Source organism: Aspergillus ibericus (assembly GCF_003184845.1).
Source record: "Aspergillus ibericus CBS 121593 unplaced genomic scaffold BO80scaffold_43, whole genome shotgun sequence".
Lineage (NCBI taxonomy): Eukaryota > Fungi > Ascomycota > Eurotiomycetes > Eurotiales > Aspergillaceae > Aspergillus > Aspergillus ibericus.
Window position 1 is genome coordinate 245691 of NW_020292141.1, and position 22639 is coordinate 268329.

General features: G+C 55.8%; 7 protein-coding genes across 7 annotated transcripts; 4 read left to right on the forward strand and 3 right to left on the reverse strand.

Annotated features, from left to right (window-relative positions):
* Positions 1 to 84: 84 nt before the first annotated feature.
* On the forward strand, positions 85 to 2077 carry BO80DRAFT_428099 (ssDNA-dependent ATPase MGS1). The gene has a single exon (XM_025720172.1). The coding sequence runs from the start codon at positions 169 to 171 to the stop codon at positions 1750 to 1752; it is 1584 nt and encodes a 527-aa protein (XP_025571964.1). The 5' UTR covers positions 85 to 168; the 3' UTR covers positions 1753 to 2077.
* A 184-nt stretch (positions 2078 to 2261) lies between these two features.
* Positions 2262 to 3757, forward strand: cdc31 (putative cell division control protein Cdc31). Its single transcript, XM_025718098.1, has 2 exons — positions 2262 to 2762; positions 2850 to 3757. The coding sequence occupies exons 1-2, from the start codon at positions 2454 to 2456 to the stop codon at positions 3381 to 3383; spliced, it is 843 nt and encodes a 280-aa protein (XP_025571965.1). The 5' UTR covers positions 2262 to 2453; the 3' UTR covers positions 3384 to 3757.
* A 204-nt stretch (positions 3758 to 3961) lies between these two features.
* On the reverse strand, positions 3962 to 6379 carry admB (ADAM family of metalloprotease ADM-B; the record flags this gene model as incomplete). Its single annotated transcript, XM_025722261.1, has 2 exons — positions 3962 to 6258; positions 6310 to 6379. 2 exons carry the CDS (start codon positions 6377 to 6379, stop codon positions 3962 to 3964), a joined length of 2367 nt encoding a protein of 788 aa, XP_025571966.1.
* Positions 6380 to 7093: 714 nt separating this feature from the next.
* Positions 7094 to 9027, reverse strand: BO80DRAFT_363698 (putative DNA polymerase iota; the record flags this gene model as incomplete). The annotated part of the gene is made up of 3 exons (XM_025716116.1): positions 7094 to 8557; positions 8622 to 8909; positions 8980 to 9027. 3 exons carry the CDS (start codon positions 9025 to 9027, stop codon positions 7094 to 7096), a joined length of 1800 nt encoding a protein of 599 aa, XP_025571967.1.
* Positions 9028 to 10417: 1390 nt separating this feature from the next.
* On the forward strand, positions 10418 to 11503 carry BO80DRAFT_363597 (uncharacterized protein; the record flags this gene model as incomplete). Its single annotated transcript, XM_025716112.1, has 1 exon — positions 10418 to 11503. A coding segment is annotated over one exon (1086 nt), but the record flags the coding sequence as incomplete, so codon positions are not given.
* A 1028-nt stretch (positions 11504 to 12531) lies between these two features.
* On the reverse strand, positions 12532 to 16806 carry BO80DRAFT_496191 (C2 domain protein). The gene is made up of 5 exons (XM_025724000.1): positions 16287 to 16806; positions 16182 to 16217; positions 15750 to 16124; positions 14214 to 15701; positions 12532 to 14160 (listed from the first exon to the last, which is right to left on the reverse strand). The coding sequence occupies exons 1-5, from the start codon at positions 16596 to 16598 to the stop codon at positions 12631 to 12633; spliced, it is 3741 nt and encodes a 1246-aa protein (XP_025571969.1). The 5' UTR covers positions 16599 to 16806; the 3' UTR covers positions 12532 to 12630.
* Positions 16807 to 18016: 1210 nt separating this feature from the next.
* Positions 18017 to 19532, forward strand: BO80DRAFT_389380 (uncharacterized protein). Its single transcript, XM_025717113.1, has 2 exons — positions 18017 to 18395; positions 18489 to 19532. Exons 1-2 carry the CDS (start codon positions 18260 to 18262, stop codon positions 19247 to 19249), a joined length of 897 nt encoding a protein of 298 aa, XP_025571970.1. The 5' UTR covers positions 18017 to 18259; the 3' UTR covers positions 19250 to 19532.
* The last annotated feature ends 3107 nt before the right edge of the window (positions 19533 to 22639 follow it).

A 22639-nucleotide genomic window follows, 5' to 3' on the forward strand; every position in this document is an offset into this window, starting at 1 on the left:
AGGCACGCAGGCATGCTTCTTAGTCAGCCGGCTTTATCGCGCGCGCGTTTCACGCGTTTGAGGCAAATCGATCCGATCAATCAACTCGATGGCCGCCACGGGCGAGCTGTTTTCCATCCAGCCTGCTGGCAGTGCTTTTCTTGACGGTTCGGATGAGCCTTCGTCATCATGGTGTCCTGCCCCATCTGTAGCCAGCCGGTGTCGTCCCTGAAGATTAACGATCACATCGATTCCGACTGTCAGAACTTCATCGAGGAGCCATCCAGCTCAGGCGAGACCCCCGCCACTCAGAAGGCTCAAGTTCCCAGCTTCTTCCAGCCAACCTCCGCTCGGAAAGCCTCCACTCAGTCGAACGGCCAGAGAGATCAGAATGTCACTTCCTCCCCTCTGCGCAACGTCAATGGCAAGCGGACAACGACGCACGATGCCAAGTCCTCGGAGGTATATGATCGAGTGGAGACCGGCCAGTCACAAGTTGAGCCAAAGAAACCAAAGGTGAGCGCATTACAGAAGGCAGCACCACTGCCGGAACGGATGCGCCCTCGGACTCTGGATGAGGTCTGCGGGCAGGAGCTCGTAGGTCCGAACGGCGTACTCCGCGGACTCATTGAGCAAGATCGGGTTCCCAGTATGATACTCTGGGGTGGTCCGGGGACGGGGAAGACAACCATTGCTCGGGTGATTGCGTCGATGGTGGGGAGCCGATTTGTCGAGATCAACAGCACCAGCACTGGAGTTGCGGAGTGCAAGAAGATCTTCTCCGAAGCGAAAAGTGAACTGAGCCTGACGGGACGGAAGACCATCATTTTCTGCGACGAGATCCATCGCTTCTCCAAGTCACAGCAGGATGTCTTTTTGGGGCCGGTGGAAAGCGGGCAGGTCACGCTCATTGGCGCCACCACGGAGAACCCTTCCTTTAAAGTGCAGAATGCCTTGCTTTCGCGGTGTCGGACATTCACGCTGTCCAAGCTTACGGATGAAGATATCATGTCGATCCTTCACCGGGCCTTGAGGGTGGAAGGACCGAAGTACTCCCCCTCTGAATTGGTCGACGAGGAGTTGATCAAGTACTTGGCCCGGTTTGCCGACGGTGACGCGCGGACCTCCCTCAATCTCCTCGAGCTCGCCATGGACTTGTCCAAGCGGCCAGGGATGAGCAAGGACGAGATCAAGCGGGCTTTGACCAAGACGCTTGTCTATGACCGGGCTGGGGACCAGCACTATGACACCATTTCCGCCTTCCACAAATCTATCCGGGGCAGCGACCCCGACGCGGCGCTGTACTATCTGGCTCGCATGATCCAGTCGGGAGAAGACCCGCTCTATATTGCGCGACGTCTTATTGTTGTCGCGTCGGAGGATATTGGGCTAGCCGACAACAGCATGCTCACACTTGCCATCTCGACCCATTCGGCGGTGGAAAAGATCGGGCTTCCAGAAGCACGGATCAACCTGGCACACGCGACCGTTGCCATGGCACTCTCCCCGAAGAGCACGCGGTCGTACCGCGGCCTGAACAATGCGTTCGCCGCGCTGGCAGAGCCGGGCGTTGCCGGGCTACCCATCCCGATTCATCTGCGAAATGCGCCGACCCGACTGATGAAGGAGCTCGGATACGGCAAGGAATACAAGTACAACCCTAACTACATTAATGGCGAGGTGGCCCAGGAGTACCTTCCGGAGCAACTCCAGGGACGGGCGTTCCTCGAGGATCGGGACCTGGGGTATCAGATAGACCCGGATTTGCCGTAGACTCGGCTTCCTGCATAAGTAATGTAGGCGAGGGCCTCATCGCGATATCGAAGCGCACCACATCGGGTTGGTTGCCCTTGGCAGTTACGACCCAAGACTAGCGTTGGATGCTTGAAAGAATTGCATCTACGTTAGGTCTGGACATTACGCCAGTCTGCTAGATACATGGCAGGGCCCTGTCTGTCAATCTATGCTGCGTCTAGCAGTTGCTCATCACGGGAGTCACCACACATGGCGATTGGATATATGGCTATGGAAGAAGGCATATCTCGAACAGTATGAATAGGGGCTGATCAGCCAGAAATGGCTCTTGACAGCAGATACATCTACATTATCATGCTGCAGTTTACTGCTCCGTACTACTCCATATGTAGAATTTAGATTGCTGGTCAGGTTGACCTGGTGTTCCAGACTAGCGGCGGCCGCCAATCATCGCGTCCCCATCGTGTCCCCACTCCGGCCAACTTTCCTGTTGTTCCTCTCCTTCAATTCATCTCCATCTCCAACGCCGTCCATCCACCATCCAATTCCCCCATTGCAACCATCCCATCCCACCTGCCATCCTACTCCTTGCTGATCCAAACCCCTCATCCACCAACCAACCCACCTCATTGACTCTCCTACACTCCTACTCCACCCCACCGACCACGGTCGGGGTCCCTCCCTCCCTCCCTCATCACCACCCCCCATAAACAACCACCATGGCCTCCTCCACCCAACCCTTCACGCGGTCCTACGCCTCCGGCAAACTCCCCGATCGCTCCCTTAACACCAACGCCCTCCCCTTCAACGCCTCCTCCTTCTCGCGACACCGCAGTCTCGCCGGCGCCCCCGGCGCCACCACCACCGCCGACTTCGCCGACCCCAAATCCAGCTCTCAGGCCCCATTAGGCGGGCCCCCAGCGCCCCCAGCTCCCCCCATGCACTCCCAACCCCATGGCTCCTCCCCACAAGACACGAATCCTCTGAACCGGTTAACCGAGGAGCAGCGCGAAGAGATCAACGAAGCGGTGCGCCCCAATCCCTCCAATCCCTCCCTCCCCAAACAAACAACCACACACCCCCCAATCAGACCCTAACGAGATGGTAAAATACAGTTCACCCTCTTCGACCTCGACCGCGACCGCCACCTCGACTACCACGAACTCCGCGTCGCCTTTCGCGCCCTCGGCTTCACGCTCCCCAAACAAGAGCTCATCTCCCTCCTCACCACCTACGGCGTCCCACGCCCCCAAGTCCAACAACAACAGCAACAACAGCAACACCAACAACAACACCACCATCACCAATCCACCCAACCCAACGCCCAACAACCCCCACAGCAGAAATCCGGCGGTATCACGAACCCCCAACACCCGAGTAATCTGCTCATGCCCCTGTCTGCGTTCCAGGCCGTCACGGCGCTGAAGATCCTGGAACGGGATCCGAGGGATGAGATATTGCGCGCGTTTGAGCTGTTTGATGAGGGCGGGAAAGGGTATATTGATTTGGAGGATTTGAGACGTGTGGCGAGGGAGTTGGGTGAGACGGGACTCGAGGAGGAGGAGTTGAGGGCTATGATTGAGGAGTTTGATTTGGAGGGTGTGGGGGGTGTGACGCGTGAGGCGTTTGTGGGGATTTGTTGGCAGTGATTATTCTTTCTCTCTCGGTCTCGTGCTTGTGAATTGGGGGATGGAGATTGGGGGGAGATAGGAAGTAGGGGTTGGGTTGTTGGTACTCTATACTCTATACTTTGTATCTGGTTGTTGGTAGAGGGGTGCTAATACTCTCCTTGGTGTTGGTCCTGGTTTGATTCCTCTGCATGGTGGCGCTAATCGATTTCACTTCTGGTATTTATCGTGAAGTTCTGTTTGGTTTGCCCTTTGAATCCGCTGTTGTTTAATCAAAATACATACATACTGACATCTACAAGCACAAACTAGCTATGGCTTGGTCTACTGCGTCAGTCGGGTGACTACTGATCAAACAAGGTAGGATCGCACCAATCATTGTACACGGCCAAGATAATATACCACGCCCCGTCTAATATGGGCAAGAAGAACCAAAGAAGGAAAAGAAAGAAAAGAATGCAATCCGACCCACCCAACCTCGGTAGCGCCGCCGGGAGTACACCAGAATGTCAATCGTCAACATGAAGAAAGAAATAGCGCTCACAGGATCATGATGCAAGACTAGATCGAAGATTTATCGGCGGCGGTGGGAAACTCCCTCAGGCGTATCGCCCCGCGGGCATGTACTGGGGGACCGGCTGGCCGGCCGCTCCGGGGTAGGGCGGCGGAGGCTCATTGCCGAGCCCCTGATAGCCTCGCGCGGGCCACTGGTTCATCTGTGGCGGCGGGGGCATAGGGCCGGTCCAGCCCCCGTATGCTGGACGCGGCACGGGCTGGGGCGCGCGCGCCCGGCGACAGCGCCCCAGGATGCAGGAGCAGAGGGCAAGGAGGAGCAGAGCCCCCACGGCGCAGGCCACGCCGATGACGATGCCCTTGTGGTTCTTGATCCAGGACTCGACATTCTGGCCCTTGCAGTCGCCGTTGCTGCACGACCCGCCGTCGCCACAGGGGGTGCCGTCCAGGAAGTTTTGGTTGACGCTATAGCATTCGCCAATTTTTGGCGACGTGCAAATCAGCTCGCACGAGGAGCTGAATGCGCTGCAGGCATACGTATCGTTGCTGTGCAGCAGGGTGCCCATCACGCTGCGGCACTGGTAGTCCCGGCTAGTGCACTGGCCGCTGGCACATTTCAGTCCCGAGCCACTGCTGCCGCAGTCGGTGCCGTCTTTCTTAAACGCATCCGTCGGACAGGTGCTCGAGTTGCCGCTGCAGGTCTCGGCCTCATCGCATGCTCCGCGGCTGGCCCGACACACCGTACCAGCTGCAGCAAACTGGCAGCTCGAACAACAGCTGTCGTTGGAATCGTCGCACACGGCCCCCGACTTGAACTTGCACGTCGTGGCGTCACAGCACTGGTTGTCCCCGCAGGACTCTTCCCCGCCACAGTCGCAGTCTTCACCAGACTCGACGATCCCGTTACCGCACTGGCTGCCAGTGTACGTGGTCACGTCGCGGTTGGCGGACAGACAGCTGGACTTGACGCTGTTGCCGCCCAAGGCAGAGCAGATGTTGCCGATGGTGCAATTCGAAAACGCGGTGATGTCCGTGCCGGTCGTCGGGTTCATGATGTACTTCGCGTTCGCGTTACAGGTGGAAGAGGTCAACGGGCAGCACTGCGACGTGGCCTCGAGATCCTCCGCGCAGGTCTGGGAATCACAGTCGTGCACGGCCCCAAAGGTGTGGCCGGATTCATGCGCAAAGATTTGCCAGCTCGCGCCGGAGGAACGAACGACGACGTTGGTTCCGCTGACCGTACTGGAGCCATCCGTAGACGCATCGGAATTGCAGAGTTGGCCCAGCCAGGACAGTCCGACCTCGTTTCCGGTCGCGCAATCACTCATCAGGGTCCAATAGGCATTGTCGTCCGTTTGCTCTCCGCGCCACTTGGAGAAGAGGTCGAGTCGGGAGGTAAGGTTCCCGCTGGAGCAAGGCATATTCCACGCGGTAGCAGCGGGAGGGTTGTCCGGACAGGAGCTGTCGGTGATTGTCAAATTCCGCAGACCGATGGTGATATTGAACGCCTTTTCGTAAACACTGGAGGCACTGTTGACAATGCTGATGACCGCTTCTCTGGCGGCCGTTTCGTTGCTAAAGGAACCAGTAAATGAGCAGTCCGTTGCAACGCCAATCAGAGCGACCTGTTTCGTGTTGGGGCAGCCCGAAGTATCGCCAATGGTCGTCTGCAGGTTCACTCCACCGGCATTACCCGTCACATTCCCAATGTCCGATTGCCGCTTGCTGAGGCCGAACATCGACGTCAAAGACATCCCTCCCCAGGTACTGGTATCTGGCTGACCGAAGGATTGCAAGACAGGGTGATTGGGGTCGGTGTTGAATCCCAGCTTATCGGCTTGGCACGAAGTCGACCCGAGCGATGAGCGCTTGAGTTCTGTATGCAGACGCACCATGTCCGAGTCCCGGTAGAAGACCATATAGTCTGTTTGTGTGTCCAGAATGTCGACATCCTCGTCGCGCTTCTTCTCCAGATAGGTGGATTTGAGTTCGACGTGATGGTTGTCACCGTTGACACTAAACACTCCTTCGAACAGTGGCTGTGGGCCGTCTTGCTTCAAGTAAATCCGCGTCCATCCGACGGGATCCCACATGCCCTTGCCTCGACCGAGCAGACTCCTCCCCTTGAAGACCTTGTGCTCGTGTCGCGCAATGGGCTCTTCCCGTCGAATATTGCCGTCCGCGTCAAGATACTGCACGTAGGCATCTTCCGCCAGGATGTCATGGTTCGGCTCAAGCTCGAGCTTGATCCGCTGGTCATTATCGTGGAGATGAAAGACGATGTCGAAATTGGACAGATGATCGACCCGATGCGAGAGCGTCTTGATTGTTGTATGGTCCAGAGTGGAAACATGTCGGATAGCACTGGGGGCTTGCGATCGAGCTGCACAAAGACAAATTAGCCCGGATCACAACCAGAGTGCACCGCACTGACCTTGCACATTAACCCCCAGCAAGGATATTACACTTGCAATGAGGGGGAGAGTATAAGTAAGGAACCGCATGGCTGGCAGCGAGTGATCCAGCCGATTGAAGATGTTGGAGAGATCAACAAAGAAAGGAAGAAGAAATCCAGGAGACCCCTTGGAGCCCCAGCATCAGGCAGCGACGAAAAGTGGAAACCCGTCCCTTCACGCGACGATGGACCCGGTCGAGATCTTGGCTCGCGCTCCGATCATGTATGACGGATCACACCGGAGATAGGAATTTGTGGATGGCTGGAGATGCGTAGTTTTCTCCGAGTTCCACGCCTTCACGAGGAATATACTAGGCGCAGAGGTGAGCGCGACAACAGAACGACTCCCCTCCAGACGAGGTGGAAAGGGATCCCGACAACAACGAACGACGGGTGTTGGCTTGGCTGGGGGCGCAGCCGCCTTGGCGGGCGGGCGGGAATTGCGAAGGAATGAAGGGAATCCCACAAGAGAAACAAACGAACAAAGCGATCGTTGTGCAACGAAAGAGGGAGGAGGAGAGGGAGGAGGACGAGGGGGAAACAACGAAAGAAGGAGAAGGTGGTGGCGGCGGAGGGGAAACAGAAAAGGCGGAGGAAGAAAGCTGGAGGAGGAGGAGGAGGGATTGACAGGGTCTGGAAAGACGGGGGGAATCATTGGCCCCCTTTGGTTGTCGCGGACAACGCCAAGCCCCCGGCGCTTACGGAGGGATCCTTCATGATTCATTATGTACATAATCTGCCACCACGCCCTCCAGGTCCAAGATCAGTCAGAAGCCAAATGAAACACCTCGTGCGCATCTCGGGCAAAATGCGGAATCAATGCGCCACACACTGCACATGCTACACAAGCCATCGTAGTGTCTTCCCCGTCGCTTTCTTCCCAGGCATCGTTCACCACTGGAGGAGCAGCTGGAAAATATACAGGGCGTAGGGCTTCCCCATGCTGCAGATTCAATGGGCCGCTCTCGGAAGCAGTCTCCGGCTCTGTAAAGGCGTCTCTGCGCCGCGATCCTTGACTTTGAAACATCTTACCAATGTCGCGGCCGCTACTCTGCTTCTGATCCCCAGCTGCTTCGACCATGTTAGTGACGGCAACATTCATCAAGCGCAGGTTCCACCCCGACCGCTCCGGATGAAGCTTGCGGAACATGGAGAGGAGCTGGTCGTGCACCAGTCGCTCGGCCAGCGCGTCCACGTTCTCATCGACATGAAACACATAGCCAGGCAACGGGGCCGAGCGCGAGATCCTACCTATATGAAGAGCGTGGGCGCCGTCAGTGGTGGACCGGGGTCGTGTGGACAGCCGCAGGGTCCGAGGCCGAGCGAGCCATCGGACTTTAGACAGCCCTGGGTGTCTCGAGGTCTCCGAGGACAGGTCCGTTACGCTGTCAGATCCGTTGTCCTCTTCCGTCAGATCCGTCCGCATCCGACGGAGTAGGCTCCCTGTTAGTGAAATCAGTTCTCTGCGGACACCGTCCAGGGTGTCGAGGCGACCGTAGGAGTCTTCGATGCTGATCTGCGTTGGCAAATCTCCGGTCTGGATGACCTCGGTATTGTCTACGCCATTGAGGAGTCCCCATACCCGCGCGCCGATATCCCGGGGAGCCCCTGGGCCCCCTAAGATCCGATCGAGCAGGGAGGGACCCATGCCAGGCAACAACCGCACGTCCCTAACGGTCACCCTGTCGGGGTTCGTGGCCGTATCTGAGACCAAGGCTGAGCCCTCTGTCAGATACTTGGTGAGTTTCTGGGTCAGCTTGGAGCCGATCCCAGGGATCTTCCGGATCTCGTGCGCGTCGAGAAAGTCAACCACATTCGTGGGCGCAGCTCGATCCGTGGTAGCATACGGGGGCAGAAGCGTGGTCTGGTTGTTCGGTTTATGAGTGCTGCCTACGAGCTTGGCAAGAAGCTTGGACGTCGAAATCCCCACCGTGGCAGTGTAGCCTTTGTGATGCTCCAGTTGGCCGCGAAGATAGGCGGCCAAATGCGAGGCCACCAGCAAGCGGGTGCGAAGCTCGGATGCGTCTTCGTCAGCTGTCGCAGAGGGCGCAGTCCCGAATGTCGTATCCGGTCCAGCAGGATAGGTGGAGCCGCACACTCGGGTGGCATCATATGTGAAACCCACAGTGGGTTCCAGGCGGTCAAGGTGAAAGAATGAGTGTTCCAGATCATGGCGGTTCAGCAGATCAACGTTGTAGGCGATCATCTCGGTGACATCCAAGAACAACTATGGGCGTGTATCACAATCAGGAGAAACGGTCCGATTGAAACCAGGTCTGTCGCAAACGTACCTCGTCAAACCCCAACCGTTCAACCCTCTCCCCCCAGACGAAGGATCTGATGTAGCGAAAAATGTCTTTTGATGCATCGCGAAACTTGGACAGGTCCTCCCCCAAGACGATGACGACGTCCGGACAGATCTGCTTGGCTTCCTTGATCAACTGGAGTTTGCGCAGCCCCCTCCGGCGGGCTTCATAATTACAGGTCACTACGATCTGTTTCTGTTGAACGGCCAACGGCAGGGTTTTCAGCACGGGCTGTTCCACCTCGAAGACCGAGGCGTAGAAACAGTCATAATCCTGTGGGGAGCAAGGACCAAGTTAGCAGGGCGTTGGCTCATGGCTGAGTCGAGATGCGTGAGGGACTGACCAAGTGGAGGATGATTCGGCGGTCATTTCGGGATGGAGCCACCGCCATGAACTAGTCAGTCACTCAAGCAATAGGATGGACTCTGTACTCGGTACTCCGTGCAGAAATTTCGGGTGGTAATGAAGTTTGTCTATGCTTGGCTGGCGGGAGGCTGGCAATGGATCTGAGACAAACGACTCCAGCAAATGAACCCATCCGCCAAGCACTGGCTGCAGAGAATCAGAGATGAGGAGGATAGATAGATAGTAAATACTAGATAGTAGATAGTGCCATGCAGCAGTCACTACTACTGTGTACTAACTACTCTTAGCGCCCAGTTGTAGTGGATGCAGCCATGCCGACCATTGGATGCTGCGGTGTTGCTGCAGTGGGACAATCCAACCGGTGAAGCCATTGTTGGCCGCTGCAGGTGACCGTCCGCTGATTGGTGCAGAAACCCGCGGGCTGGGAAGTGGCTGGCAGCGCCGGTGGGACGCGGTTGGACAGACCCTGGCTGACTCACCCAGCCCGTGACTGGCCCGCTAACCCCATCGGGCATTTCCCCACAGAGCTCGTGCAGGGACTATGCCATATATAGAACACCGCGTCATCTGCAGTGCTGATTGGTCTAAATGGCTGGCAGCAGGCTTACCTAATGGCGATGGGCCTCTTTTTAGCTGCTATAAATATCGAACGCGTGCCATGCGCAACAACGTGGGAGGACAGCCTGGGTGGGTAGATCAGAGGACAGTGGAAAACGTCGGCCACTCGACCGTCATCAGAATCATCCGTCTCAGACCGAGCGGGGATCGGGCGACTGGAGGGATGGATCTGCCGCGTGTCTCGGCCGGTCGTTGAAGGGCAGATGGAATGGAGCCTTGAGGATGGGCCATTCTCGATCATCAGAAAACTGGGGCCGGTCGGAGGCGGCGTCAATAGTTGAGATAAAATTAGCAGGGCGGCGGTCGAGAGGGACAAGATGGAGATGCGCAGTTGATAGGATGGAGCAGAGTCGTTCATAATTTTAGCACTTTGATTGAGATTAATTTCCACCGCCAGGGTTTTCGTGCTCTAGTCATCACCGTGCAGCATTTTCTAATCGATTCTTAAGGCGTCGTCCATCCATCGATCACCACATGGACCACCGCATACTTGACCACCCTTAAACCTTCGGAACATACCTGGATTCTCTCCTCCAGCATGAGTCGCTGCTGATCGTTCTATATTGGGAAGCCCTCGTACAGGCACCCACGTCTCTCCTCTGGGGTTATTATTGGCATCCCACCTGGTCTTATTTCAGAACCTTATCGCCTGCACTTCTTCTGCACCTCGAATCACACGGCGCTTGCTCGTCTGCCTCTTCCTCCTCTTCGCCGTCCTTTTTCTTCTTTCTGCTGCTGCTTCTCTTCTTTCCCCTCTTTCCCTCCCTCGGCTCACCTCGTGTGTTTGGGGGCCCTTCGCCATGCTCGCCACCCCGATGACCCCGCAGTCCTCCTCCTCATCCTCGTCCAACATGGCCTGTCGGGCCAACCCTCCCACGCTCTCCTCCCGACCTAAGCTCACCCTTCAAACCACCTCCCTTCCTCGCACCTTTGGCACATCCTCGACGGGGCTGTCCCTGTCCCTAGCCGCCGGGCCTACAGCATCTCCCACCGTCCGCAACACCTTCAAGAATGCCTACGAGGTCACTGGCCCTCCATCCGCCACCGCCTCCCCCTCTTCCAAATATCCCAACAACCGCTTCAGCAAGCCGTCCTCGCCATACACCACCCACAATCCATACCAACTCCCGCTGGGGGTGAAGAGTATTCTGCGCAACTCGCCGCTAGAGCCGAGCTGCCGCCGTCGAACTAGTTCGGTGGCCACCACCGGGCCGAATGGTGGACCGAGCGCCCGGCGCGTCTTCTTTCCCGCCAAGAAGCAGGTCAGTTATCGCTGTCCGTTGGAGGAGGAGATCAAGACCGTGCACTACACCGCTCGCCACTCCGATCTTCACGACGACCCCGAACCGGTGCCCCAGCTGCTCGAGCCAGCCTCTTCAGATGAGGATTCTGATTCCAGTGCGAGCGTGGGACCCTCGGACACCAGCACATCCGAGGATGAGCCTGAGACCGAGACGGGCAAGACTCCCTTGTCTCCCGTCAAGCGCAGGAAGCGGAAACTTCCGAATGCCGACAGGCAAGTTCGGGCCGTGGCCCTGATGGACGGAATCGCAGCCAACCACCACCACCAAGACACTCTGACGCCGCAGACGCCGTGCAGGAAACGGGCCAAGCGTCGCTGCGAATGGCGATGGACCCTGGGGCCGTTGGAGCATCGTGAAACCCAGCTGCATCCCGTGTCGGATGAGACCGTTGCGCCTTCATCCGCGTCCCAGCCTGAAACGATACCGTTGGAGTCAGAAACTGAGACCCCCTCGTCCGACCTGCCCTTATCCAGCGCCAGTACTACCACCACCTGCTACCACTCCAGTCCCAGTTCATCTGTCGCTTCGGATCTGGAGCACATGACTCACGACCTTGAATGCACGCATGCCGATCAATGACGATAACCCATGCCGGGGGGACGACCCCCTTGCATTGATGATCACGACTTATGCATATAGACGGCAGATGAACCCCACCCTCCGCATTACCCTGTCCTATACATAGCTATCAACTATCGACTTCCATTCCTTTCTTGGGATGGTCGTGCCTTGATGTCCGGGACATGCAGGTGCAACCGACCAAGGTTTCTCTTCTATATTTATACATATCTCTTTCCATAATACATACGTGCATGCATAGAATGCACTTAACCATACCATGGCTCCGATTCCATCAGATAGTGACATGTAGAGCTCATCCAGTATTTGTATTTCTTATGCCCACCGTAATCAGGTTATCATCATCTGATTGGCCGCCAATGCCGCGCCTCCCAGCTGCAGGCTATTACTGACCACCTACTACTAGTTACTAGTAGCTAGCAACCTCCGCGACCCAACCATGTCGACAATCCTTTCCTTCTCTTTGCCATCAGCGATCCACGGACGCGTCTCATATCATGGGCCCCAGCTTCAGCATCCCTTCTCATCAGGACCTCCGCATCTCTCAAAGCTCTTAACTTTGTCCCCGATGCAAAGTCCTGCAATTTAACGACCGAAAACTCGGTGGCTCGGTTCAGACGAACGACGATGGGGATCAATACGTGACATTTCCAGTCCAGACTCATCCTCGTCAATTGAGACTGGAGTATCATCTTCAGGATACGTTTCCTGATCTCCCTAGGCTTTCAGTGTCTGTTGATTCTTCAAGTAATGTCCCTTTGGCGTGGGATTGAGGAGGGGGGGGATCCATGCTATTAGGTAGTTGGTAGGAATTATGCGGGCATATTAAGTCGTGTTTATATTACCATCAGTATAGATATATGTATGAATGTTAGGGCTGGGCACAGATTGGTAACCCTGAGTGAAGAAGGTAAGATGGATGGATGCCTGGTGGTATGATCGATGAGGCAGACGTGATGGATGAATGGATGTGTAGTAAGCACTCCGTCGGAGACTTTCACCGGAATTTGTACATATCATTCGTATTCATTCATAGATCCATACATGCATACATACATACATACTAATGCTAATCCTACAAATACCATCATACCATATAAGAAAACAAAAGGGGGGGAGAAAGGTATTTATGTCCCCGTCTCAGTCTCAATATCCGGTTCCCGGCCGGACAAATCCCCCGTAAACTTCCTCTTGACTCTCCGTAACGCAAACTTCGTCTCATCTTTCGCAAACACCGCATTCCGCACCGGTCGCCACTGCATCATCCCCCGTTGCTGACGCTTCTCGCTCCGTTTGTTCGCCTTCTTGACGGCCGAGTCATCGGTACTGGAGCGACTCGGGCCACCACCGACACTGCTGCTCGCTCCGCCGTTGGAGGACATGGTGCTGTGTGAGACGCGTTGTTGGTGGGGGTAGACGTTATCGTCGTTGTCGTCTTCGGTTTCACTGGACGAGGTGGCAGAGGAGGAGGCGGGTTCGTCTTCGACTTCGTGTTCGAGGTGTTCTTGTTGCGGGGTGGTTTGGTGTTGGGCTTCTTCGGCGTGCATGGTGCCGTAGGATTGGGCGACGGTGGGGGGTGGGTTGACGGGGTCGTGGGGGGGTGGTTCGCGGCCTGGTTCGGCGACTTGGTGACCGTGTTGGTTGAGGTAGGCGCCGGGGTCGTGGCCGAAGGCACCGCTCCAGTCTTGGCCTTGTTTGTCGATCCAGCGTTTGCGTTCGCGGGGTTCGGCGTGTTTGAGGATGTCGCGGCCGTCGAGGAGGGATTGTTCGTGGAGTTGTTCGAGGTCCTCGGGGATGTCGGAGGAGATGCGGCGCGCGCGGACGCCTTCGGCGATGCAGGCTTCCCAGGATTCGAAGGTCTCGCGGGATTCGTTGTCGACGACGAAGCGTTCGTGGGAGGAGTCGATGCCGGGGCTGAAGAAGGCGCGGAATTGGAGGCGGCCGATTTCGTGCAGGTCTTCGAGACCGGGGTTGCGTTTGATGTGGGCGTTTTGCTCGGTGATGTAGTTCTGGGTGAGGCGTTTGCCGTTCTTGGTGGCCCAGATGGGGATGTCGATGGGGGTTTCTTCGTTGTCGGCCATGTGTTGCAGCCAGTAGATGGCGTAGGCGCTGGCGTGGTGGTGGCCTTGTTGGTGGAATTCGAAGACGATGGGGCTGCGGTAGCGGTGCTTGACGGGGAGGCGGAGGGCGTGGCGATAGGACTCGTCGGAGAGGTCGAAGGTCATGTTGGATCCGTTGACGGTGCAGACATGGCGGGTGATCTTGCCACTGCTGCCGCCGGTGCGGAGACGGATCTTGGAGCGTTCGTGGAAGTTCTGGACCGTGATCTGGTCGGAGATGAATTCGAAGGTGCCTACGTCCCAGCCGAGCATGTTGGGGGGGAGTCGAGTCTCGACGTGTCGGAAGAGGAGAGAGATGCGGATGCGGCCGAATCCAATGCCCCCGTCGAGAGGGTACCAGCGGGTGACCTGGGAGCTGGTCTGGAGGATGTCGGAGAGCTTGAGGGGGATGACGCCGAGGATGGGGTCGTGTTGGCGATAGCGTTGGTCCCGGACGCTCACGGTGACAAAGGCGGATCGCCAGTCGCGGACGAATCGTTCGGTTCCAGCGTTGAAGATGGGCTTGGAGCTTAGGGCTTTGGCGCGAGTGCGGTAGATCTGGGAGGGTTAGGTGATTGGGGGTTTATGGGGAAGGATGGGGTAGAACTGACCAGCTCGTCGTTGAGGATAATCTTGCAGTAGCTCGTGGGCAGCTTCTCGCCCTGTTCTTCTTTCTGATCGCCATAGGGCTTGGCCGGCTCGTAATCTCTGCCTTTGCGATTCCCGTGGCTGCCCTTGACGTTCTCAACCTCCAGGTTGACGATCTGATGGACCACGATGCTCAGGATACCGCTGGGCCAGAGCGGATCAGGGGGAGTCTTGGTGATGGCCTCCTCCTGCTCGTTGCTGATGACGCCCTTGTCGTCCTGGAACTCAGGGGTGTTTTGGAAGTTCTCTGGGAGATCCTTCTTCTTGCCATCGGTTCGCAACTCGGCCCTAAGTTTAGGCTTGCCGAAGAACCCAACCTCCCAGTGCAGTTCTCCGGGCATCTCGCTGCCCTCGTTGAGGCCCTGGAGTTTCGAAACCTGGGCGTACATCTTGCCAGGATGCTGGATCATCTTCCGAATCGGCAGTTCCACCTTGCCAACAATGTCGTCCGCGGTAGTTCGATCCGAGTCCCAGAGCTCGACGCTCAGAGCTTCGTCAGCCTTGATCAGTTCTGGTGTCACCAGCAATGCTGCCGTTTCCTCCCAGACTGGATTCAGGTCGTCTTCGATCACACGCGTGCAGTACATGGGCTTGCCGTATTTCGAGAAAGAGAGGTTGATGTAGGGGTCGCTGCCACCGCCGTAGCTGCCACGTCTGTCCTGTTTGCTCAACCCTATCGCACGGTGGATACGGATCCACATGACACCCAAGGCCTGGGTCTCCTTGACAATATCGTCTCCCTTGAGAATCATACTCAGATCCATGGTCATCGACTTGGGGGCCGCAAACAGTCCACTAGCGGTAGCAATCGCATAGTTGACGAAGTTGGAAATCAACGGGAGATTCAAGATGTTCACGCCACCTTTGACCATGGGCATGCATCCAGCTTTGATGTGAGGAAGTCCAACCAGACTGAACGTCACGTCTTTCATGAACGGGGCCTCTGGCATCATCTGGAATCGTGCACGCACCGTGCCTACCATCTCGATCAGCTCGACAAAGACCGGGAAGGGCACACCAAAGAGGCCTTTGATTCCCAAGTAAAACACGATCTGCATGTGCATGTTGCGCGCCTTCGACGAGGTGGTTTGCCCGCTGGGTTTCGCATGGTAGGCAAAGGAGGCCTCGATGTTGTAGTAGCTCCCACCCTCCTCAGCGGCAGCCGCCTCCTGGGGGTCCTTGTTCTTGACATTTTCCTCGTGGATGTGATCTTTGAGTTGTTGAACATGGGAATCGGGCAGGGATCGCAGGCTCAAAATCCGTAAGGGGTTGTTGCCCTGGTCAATCTCTGCAATCCGCACGTTCTCGACGACACCAGGCGCAGACGCCTGCATGATATCCTCGATGGTATCCGCCACGGGCGACAGCATCTCCGGGTTGATGAGACCCCAGAAGACGCCCAGGAAGGAATTCAGCCACTCAACCGACTCGGGGAGCAGGTTCGCAGTGGCCTAGATACCTGTTAGCATCTAGTCCCTGTATGAAAGAGCAACACCTACCATCTGGCCTCTGATCTGTTCGCTACTCCATTCCATTTCCCGACCACTGCGGATGAGCTCTTGTATCCACAGCCACACCGCACTTGCGACGCCAAATGCCAGCGGCAGCAAGCCCCATAACGAGCCACCGAAGATCCGACCTATGAAGACGATGGCAGCGACAATGCCTAGACATAACCCCATGCCACGGGTCTCCAGTTTATCAAACATCGGCTTATAGGTGACAGTCGGGGTCGGGTGAAAGAGGATATTGGTCTTCTCGCCATGGATAGGCACATCCGACGTCGTCCCCTCTGCAATGGGATCCGGGGGTGCCGTAATATCCTGATTCTCTTTATATTGCGAGAGACTCTGATTCGCTTCGGTTTTGATATCCTTTCATCAATCAGCACACCCCAATTATATCATATCATATCAAATCCCGCAACTCACCGTCGGCTTCCCGACATTCGCATTCGGAACGACAAGCTACAAGGCCCCATCAGCACCCGACCCCCCTTCTATCGATCACGAACCATAGGATAGTATCAAACCTACCTTCGGATCCTTCACCGCATCCATGGCATCCTCATCCAAATCCTCGACCTCAATTTCCCTTCCCGTCGTAGGATCCGTCACCATCCGCGTTTTCCCCGTCGTCTTCCTCGGTTTATGCGGGATTTCCTCCCCTTTCTCCTCCTTTTCTTTTCGTTTCGCCATCAATGCCTCCTCATGGGCTTTTCGCTCTTGTTTATCCACCTCTAATCGTTCCAGGAACCGTCCGATGGTGGGGACGGGGTTCGCGCCGCTCCAGTGCTCGCCCACACGGTGCGTTTTGGGGGATTCGCGGCCATGGTGGGCTTGTGCCATAGCTTAGATGATATTCGGTGGGAGGGTGAGGTGTAAGGTGTATGTATAAGTATAAGGGTGATGGTGAGATGGCGACGCTATCATCCCTAGCTTCGCAAGCCGGGCGGTGCGATGTGTGCAAAAGGAGGATAGGTAGGTAGACAGGTAGAGAGAATTGAGTTCAAGAGCAGACCAAGTAACAGATACGATACGGCCAGTCAGGTGAAGTCAGCGTGGTTTGGCCCTACGCAACTGGACTACGTCATTGTGGAGTGGGGAGGCCAATGGTGCTGGGCCGCGTTGGGTGTCTTGCAAGACATAACTATGGAGTGTGGACTGTGTAATCTAGACTTGGTGATCATGCATACTCCTATGTACACAGGAGGATGGAGTCAGTCTGTGGATGGTCTTGTCCTCCGTCATCACGGCGGATTCCGGGGCTTGGCGCGACGGGCCAGTTTGATTCCGGGACATCAATTATATATAGTATTGCTTGGGGGGATTGTGTGGGATCTACAGGTGGGAGTATCGGAAAGGTTTATAATAGTCAATGGCAATATGACAGCGCTGGTGATGCTCTATCTACAGTGTGCAATGGTTGAAAGGTATAGATGATGGTGGACAGGTTGCGGGCGGAAGTGGATGATGTCATGGCTGCATACATGATCTACAGGATGCTGACCTGGACTCAAATCATGCCATTTCTGATGTTCTATGTATATCTGCCAGGTTAGATCCTGGTGGTCTGCTCCACTGGTCTTCTTAATAAGCTGGGAGAGGAATTATCCCCAATTTGGGTGGGGTATAGCTCCTGGCTGTCATGCTAGCTAGGCTGAGAGGTACAGTGTAGGTAAGGTAATTCTGCGTGAAAGGGGTAGCAAAAAGCAAGTTGGCGACAGACTGAATCAACTATCAAAGACACATGGAATGTGTCAGCTTTGGTCTGTGAGCACGGTATAAAAGCAAAGGGATCTCAAGCACTTCAGTCCATGATACAGATGTAGGAAGTAGGTGGAAGGTGAAGATGGACATAGTAACTCACTATGGGATAGCTCTGGCATAGTAGTAGCTGCTCTAGCTTCTGTATCTTAGAATCTCCTCTAACATCGAATTAAAAGAGTTACTTCAATGATACTATTCAAATGAAGTTCAATGCAAGTTGTCTCAAGAACGTTTCGCATCCACCACTATATATCTTCATAGCTCATAGCTCATAGCTCAGAAATCTTAACAAGAGTTGACATGACCTTACACCAAATTCACCTAGCACCCACAAGCAAATTAGCTACTCTTACCATAACACAGACTGAAACCTAGCCACTATAGCAGGATACCCCCCGATCTCGTCGGTGAATACCTCACAGCCACGTGACTACATCGAATCGAGTGGAGACCTCACCGCCGCGGCGCCGCAGCATGTGGCTTTACCCTACGGAATACACCTCACTACACATCCACCACCTCAAGCAGTCTTCCACCGGAAGTTTCGCCCTCCCAGAATACTCCGGAGATTTCCTAATCCCCAGACTCACCTAATCAATACCCTCCACCCTCCCTCCCACCCCATCAGCAAAAAGCAACACCACAAACAAACCACCCCAAACCCACACGAAACCCAGCTCCAGACCCAGCTCCTCCAAACCACACAACCCACATAACCACAACCAAAACCAACAACCAACATGTCCTCCCCCGAAGAATCCCCCGCCCAACGAGCCGCCCGACTCCGTCGTGAACGCCGCGAAGCCAAAATCAAAGGCGACGGGGCAGCGCGACTCGACAAGATCACCAGTCTGAGTGGTCGGACGCCGGCAAGTCGTGCGTTATCCCACCCCTGTCCCTTGTATTGTATTGTATGAGATGAGATGAGAGATAGGTCAGCTAACAAGAACTTCCCGTGGCTGGCTCTAGTCCGTGAAGAAACCTCGCCTTCTCCGTCCCCGACCCCACAACCACCGGTCACTGCATCTTCCCCGGCGCCCGAACCCCGGGCTACGATGGCATCGGCACAGGCACAGGCACCGGCACCCCAGCCGGCTTTCCTGGACTATCAGCAGCAACAGCAACAGCAACAGCAAACCCCCGAATCCCTCCAAGCGCAACAGGAACTCTTCCGGGCTTTACTCCGCCAGTCCGCCCCGCCCCAGGGCACCACGGAGGGGCCGGTGGGAGCGGCGGAGGAAGACCCGACCATGAAGCTCCTGTCCAGTCTGATGAATGGGGAGGCCGGTAATCTCAATGAGGGCGCTCTACCCGGGGGCCAGTCCCCAGCGGACTTGTTGACGGGGCTGGGGGTTCCGCCGTTTGTAGCGAGCATGTTGGGAGAGGCTACGCGACAGAAGACGGACGCGGAGAAGAGAGAGATTCTCGTGTGGAAGGTGCTGCATGTGGTCTTTTCTGTGCTTATTGGGGTGTACCTGTTGGTTCTGTTTGGATCGTCGGTCGCGACGTATGGGACTCAGCCGCCCCCGCCGGCGACGGCGCGGAATCCGTTCTTGTTCTTTACCACGGGGGAGTTGGTGCTTAGCGGGGCGAGGATCGTGATGAAGGGTGGGAAGGGCGGGTTGGGCATGTGGTTGCAACTGGCCAAGGATATCTCGAGGGATGGCAGTCTAGTGCTATTCTTGTTCGGAATGGCAAACTGGTGGCATCGGGAGTGGATGGCATACTAGGGGGGAACGATAAGATGACTTCAGGGGTGAATTCCTTTTGCCGGGGTTGTTTATTTGTTACGGCATGGTGTGCGTATTTTCTGCACTTACGAATACATTCTGCGCCCTTGAACGTTCAGCCGTTGGAGTTCCGATGCCTGTTGCATGCTGGGGTGTGAGCTACCACCCGCTAAGTGGAAGTAGGTCAACGGTGCAGCTCCCACGTGCGTGCTGGTACTTGTACTATGTAGGACGGACGGATGCATGGACCGCAGCCCAGCCCTTCCAAGGCAATCACAAGCTTGACTCGGGAATTTCCTGCTCCCGACTGCGACTGGCCAATGCGCCGAATCAGAGGAGGTTGAGATTAGCTGTAAAAGGCTTCTAGCCAACACTAGCAATGCCGGCCCAAGATATTAAAACAAGACACAGGACAACGCGTACTGATCCATCGGCTGAACTAGGGAAAGTAAGAGCGCCAAGGGGCAAGAAAAGTCGTTGGGACGGGTTCTCCTACCGTCGTGTCTAGGATGCAGACGGTCTAGAGATTCGCCGTTTCCCACCCCCGAGCCCACCCTGGTTGGCTCATCAAAGGGCCACTAAAGACTAATGGCAAAAGCGGACCGAGAAGCTTAGTGGCCGAACTAGGCTGTAGCGCTGGCGGGAAAGGCCCTAGCCCAGAGGTCCAGTCAGGACGGGAATACCTGCTTCGTGGTGAGTCTGCGTATCTCTCACCGGCGGGACTCGTGGCTCAGTCTATCACTCCATGCAATATCCAGGTCAATATCAAGTATGGCATGTACGTGGCGGGCATATGCATCTGCAGCACGGAATACTCCGTACAGTACTCCGTCTGCCGGGCCAGGCGGCCAAGTATCAAGATAACTGATATTAACAGTGATAAGCGGAGATGGAGGGGGCAAGGTGGGCTTAACGTCGTATCGGAATTCGGGAGGCTCCCTAGAGGCTGCAGCGGGTGAAGTGGTCGAACATCTACCGACAATCGAGGACGTTGATTTGCTAATGCTTGGAGGGTCTGGAAGATTAGCATGAGGGCTCTGTACTCGGCAGTGGGTAAGGGCTAAACGGGACACCCAGGACCGGAACGCACTCACCTTATTCCCAAGTCCCAACGGATGCGAAAGATTAAAGAGATGAAGACGGGTCGGCCCAATAAAGCGACAGAGCCCATCTTAATTAATATCACGAAGATGGTGTCTCATCCGCAAATGGACCAGATGGAGGCACACGCCGAGCGTCGATCGAAAAGCGGCTGATTTGGCGGCCTCCAAGTCGAATGGGGTTATGCCGGCCGGCCTCCACAATCAATCCCCTGCTGGTGCTGACTCCTGAGAAGCTGTTCCGTAGTCCGTAATGGCATTATTAACGTTATTTTGGCATTGATGGTACAATCCAGAATCCAGGCTGCCAGGCTGCCACACCCACAAATCCCCCCACAGGAAGGGGAACCGTCGTGGTAGTTTAGTGGGGATGTTCGCTGCGTCTGGGCGGGCAGTGACTTGCACCCAGCTGGCCTCATTCCATGTACAATAGAAGATTGAGTTATTTCACGGCAACAGCTTCAATTTCCAAAATGAATATTCGGCTGTCTGAAGGAAGAGGACGCAGTTCTTCCAGTTCTCCGTGCACGGAGTGGGAGACCAATGCCTAGGTCCGAGAGATGTCCGCGGCCACGGGGAGAAGGAGCGAGGCATAGCCGAACCCCAGCAGAACCAGGGCGGTGCCGATGGCCCCTCGACCCGCGTGTCGGTCTTCCAGCACGACCCGGATAGACATGATCGACTGTCGAGGCACAAGTAAATCATCGGCATGGGGGAGAGATGGAGTTGGCATGTACTGTGGCAGTCACTGCAACTTGAGTTGTCGGGTGAGGGGTTCATGATAGGTTCCTCCCAGTCTCCCTCAACAAGGAAAGTACTGCCGTATCGTTCCGTCGCCTGTACTGTGTACTGATAGTATTAGTAGTGCTACGGAGTATATCCTTGGGTATGGCGGACGGTACGGAGTATGGATACTCGCTTACCTGTTGGACCGATCTAATCAACAATAGTCATGGCTATCCTCGCTTGGTTCCACGCCCACGGACACCGGAATATAACCGCATTATCTTCCCTTTCGACACAGTTGGTGTGGTGATCACACCTAAGGGCTTGTAGGCCAGGTGGCATTGTACTATAGTAGCTGATGAGCAATACGACCTACTGCAATTTACGGAGTATTAGGAGGTATTATCCCCGTCCTGTCCCCGCATTGTGTGCCTAGTATGAAGTTTGAACAATGTACGGAGAGCATCAGCTGAATGATCCTTCGGTCCTATCAGCCCTTTTTCCATGGTCTGCTCACCGGGTAGCTCACCGGGCACTGACTACGGAGGACTAGGCAGTTAACCTACTGCAACTCTCTGGTTAGTGGTTAGTCTGTCAGGCACTGCCTGCGGGCGATACAGGGGCACCCTAATCCGGCTTCAGTGAAACTTCCGCGAACAGAACCGCAACCACTGGTCGGACGTCTCATTGGACCGTCCAACCCAGCTATTGCTTCCATTCCATTAAACGATCCAGGGACAGCCACCGCGACCCATCCCTGTCGTGCATGTGGATGGGTTTCTTACTTCTCAGATATAAGCACTACAGGCGGTCGACTCCATCCTCCTAGACACAGAGCTATCTGCCCCTCCAGAGTAAATCCTCTCATCCACGGTCGTGTCAAATCTTGTTCGGAGCATTTCCCGCGAGAGAGCAAGCAGTAAGGTTTTGGCTCCCCCGCACGGCACAAGCCTCACGACGAGGGACACGTTCCAGTTGTGACCCCTCCGATCGGGTGCTTGGCGAGTGTTCTTGTGATACCGTCCCGCGCCCCAAACATTTCGATACCGTCCGCATTGGGCAAATCTGGGGCAGGATGATGATGACAATGATGATGGCAGTGGTTGTCTGGACGCACAGACGAATGGGAATCCTCTGGGGCTGAAATGTCTAGGCTGGACTGTGCCCTGCATACTCGAGATGTATCTAGAACGAGCACAGTACTCTCTGAGGGACGCCCCTCGTTCCCGTGCTTGGGGAACTGTACATATGTACTGCCAATCATTGGACGGGAGCAATCATCACCCCTTTGTCACCGGAGTAGGCTATGGTCACAACCAGCAGGCTTCGAGGAGAGTATGGTAGTATCGGGTGACTAGTAATCATCCCGAGGATTGTTGTTTACTCGAGGGGAGGGTGAATTGTCGCTGGGAGTACTGGCAGATCGTCGACTGCCTTCCCCGGAGCAACGGAAACGAGAGCCTGTCAAGCCCCGCATGGCCGAGCCCAACCTTTGGGTGGCGCGTTTGGACTAGTGCGCGCGAATGCGACAGGGATATCAAACGCCATGCAGAAGGCGCCAGTC

What these genes read in the sequence shown, in the direction of transcription:
- BO80DRAFT_389380 (XM_025717113.1), top strand. Translation starts at nt 18,260, where the DNA reads ATGTCCTCCCCCGAAGAATCCCCCGCCCAACGAGCCGCCCGACTCCGT. An exon ending in TGGTCGGACGCCGGCAAGTC is followed by an intron (nt 18,396 to 18,488) that starts GTGCGTTATCCC and finishes GGCTGGCTCTAG; the next exon opens with TCCGTGAAGAAACCTCGCCT.
- cdc31 (XM_025718098.1), top strand. Translation starts at nt 2,454, where the DNA reads ATGGCCTCCTCCACCCAACCCTTCACGCGGTCCTACGCCTCCGGCAAA. An exon ending in GCGAAGAGATCAACGAAGCG is followed by an intron (nt 2,763 to 2,849) that starts GTGCGCCCCAAT and finishes GGTAAAATACAG; the next exon opens with TTCACCCTCTTCGACCTCGA.
- BO80DRAFT_428099 (XM_025720172.1), top strand. Translation starts at nt 169, where the DNA reads ATGGTGTCCTGCCCCATCTGTAGCCAGCCGGTGTCGTCCCTGAAGATT.
- BO80DRAFT_496191 (XM_025724000.1), bottom strand. Translation starts at nt 16,598, where the DNA reads ATGGCACAAGCCCACCATGGCCGCGAATCCCCCAAAACGCACCGTGTG. An exon ending in CGAATGTCGGGAAGCCGACG is followed by an intron (nt 16,125 to 16,181) that starts GTGAGTTGCGGG and finishes GATTGATGAAAG; the next exon opens with GATATCAAAACCGAAGCGAA. An exon ending in AACAGATCAGAGGCCAGATG is followed by an intron (nt 15,702 to 15,749) that starts GTAGGTGTTGCT and finishes ACAGGTATCTAG; the next exon opens with GCCACTGCGAACCTGCTCCC.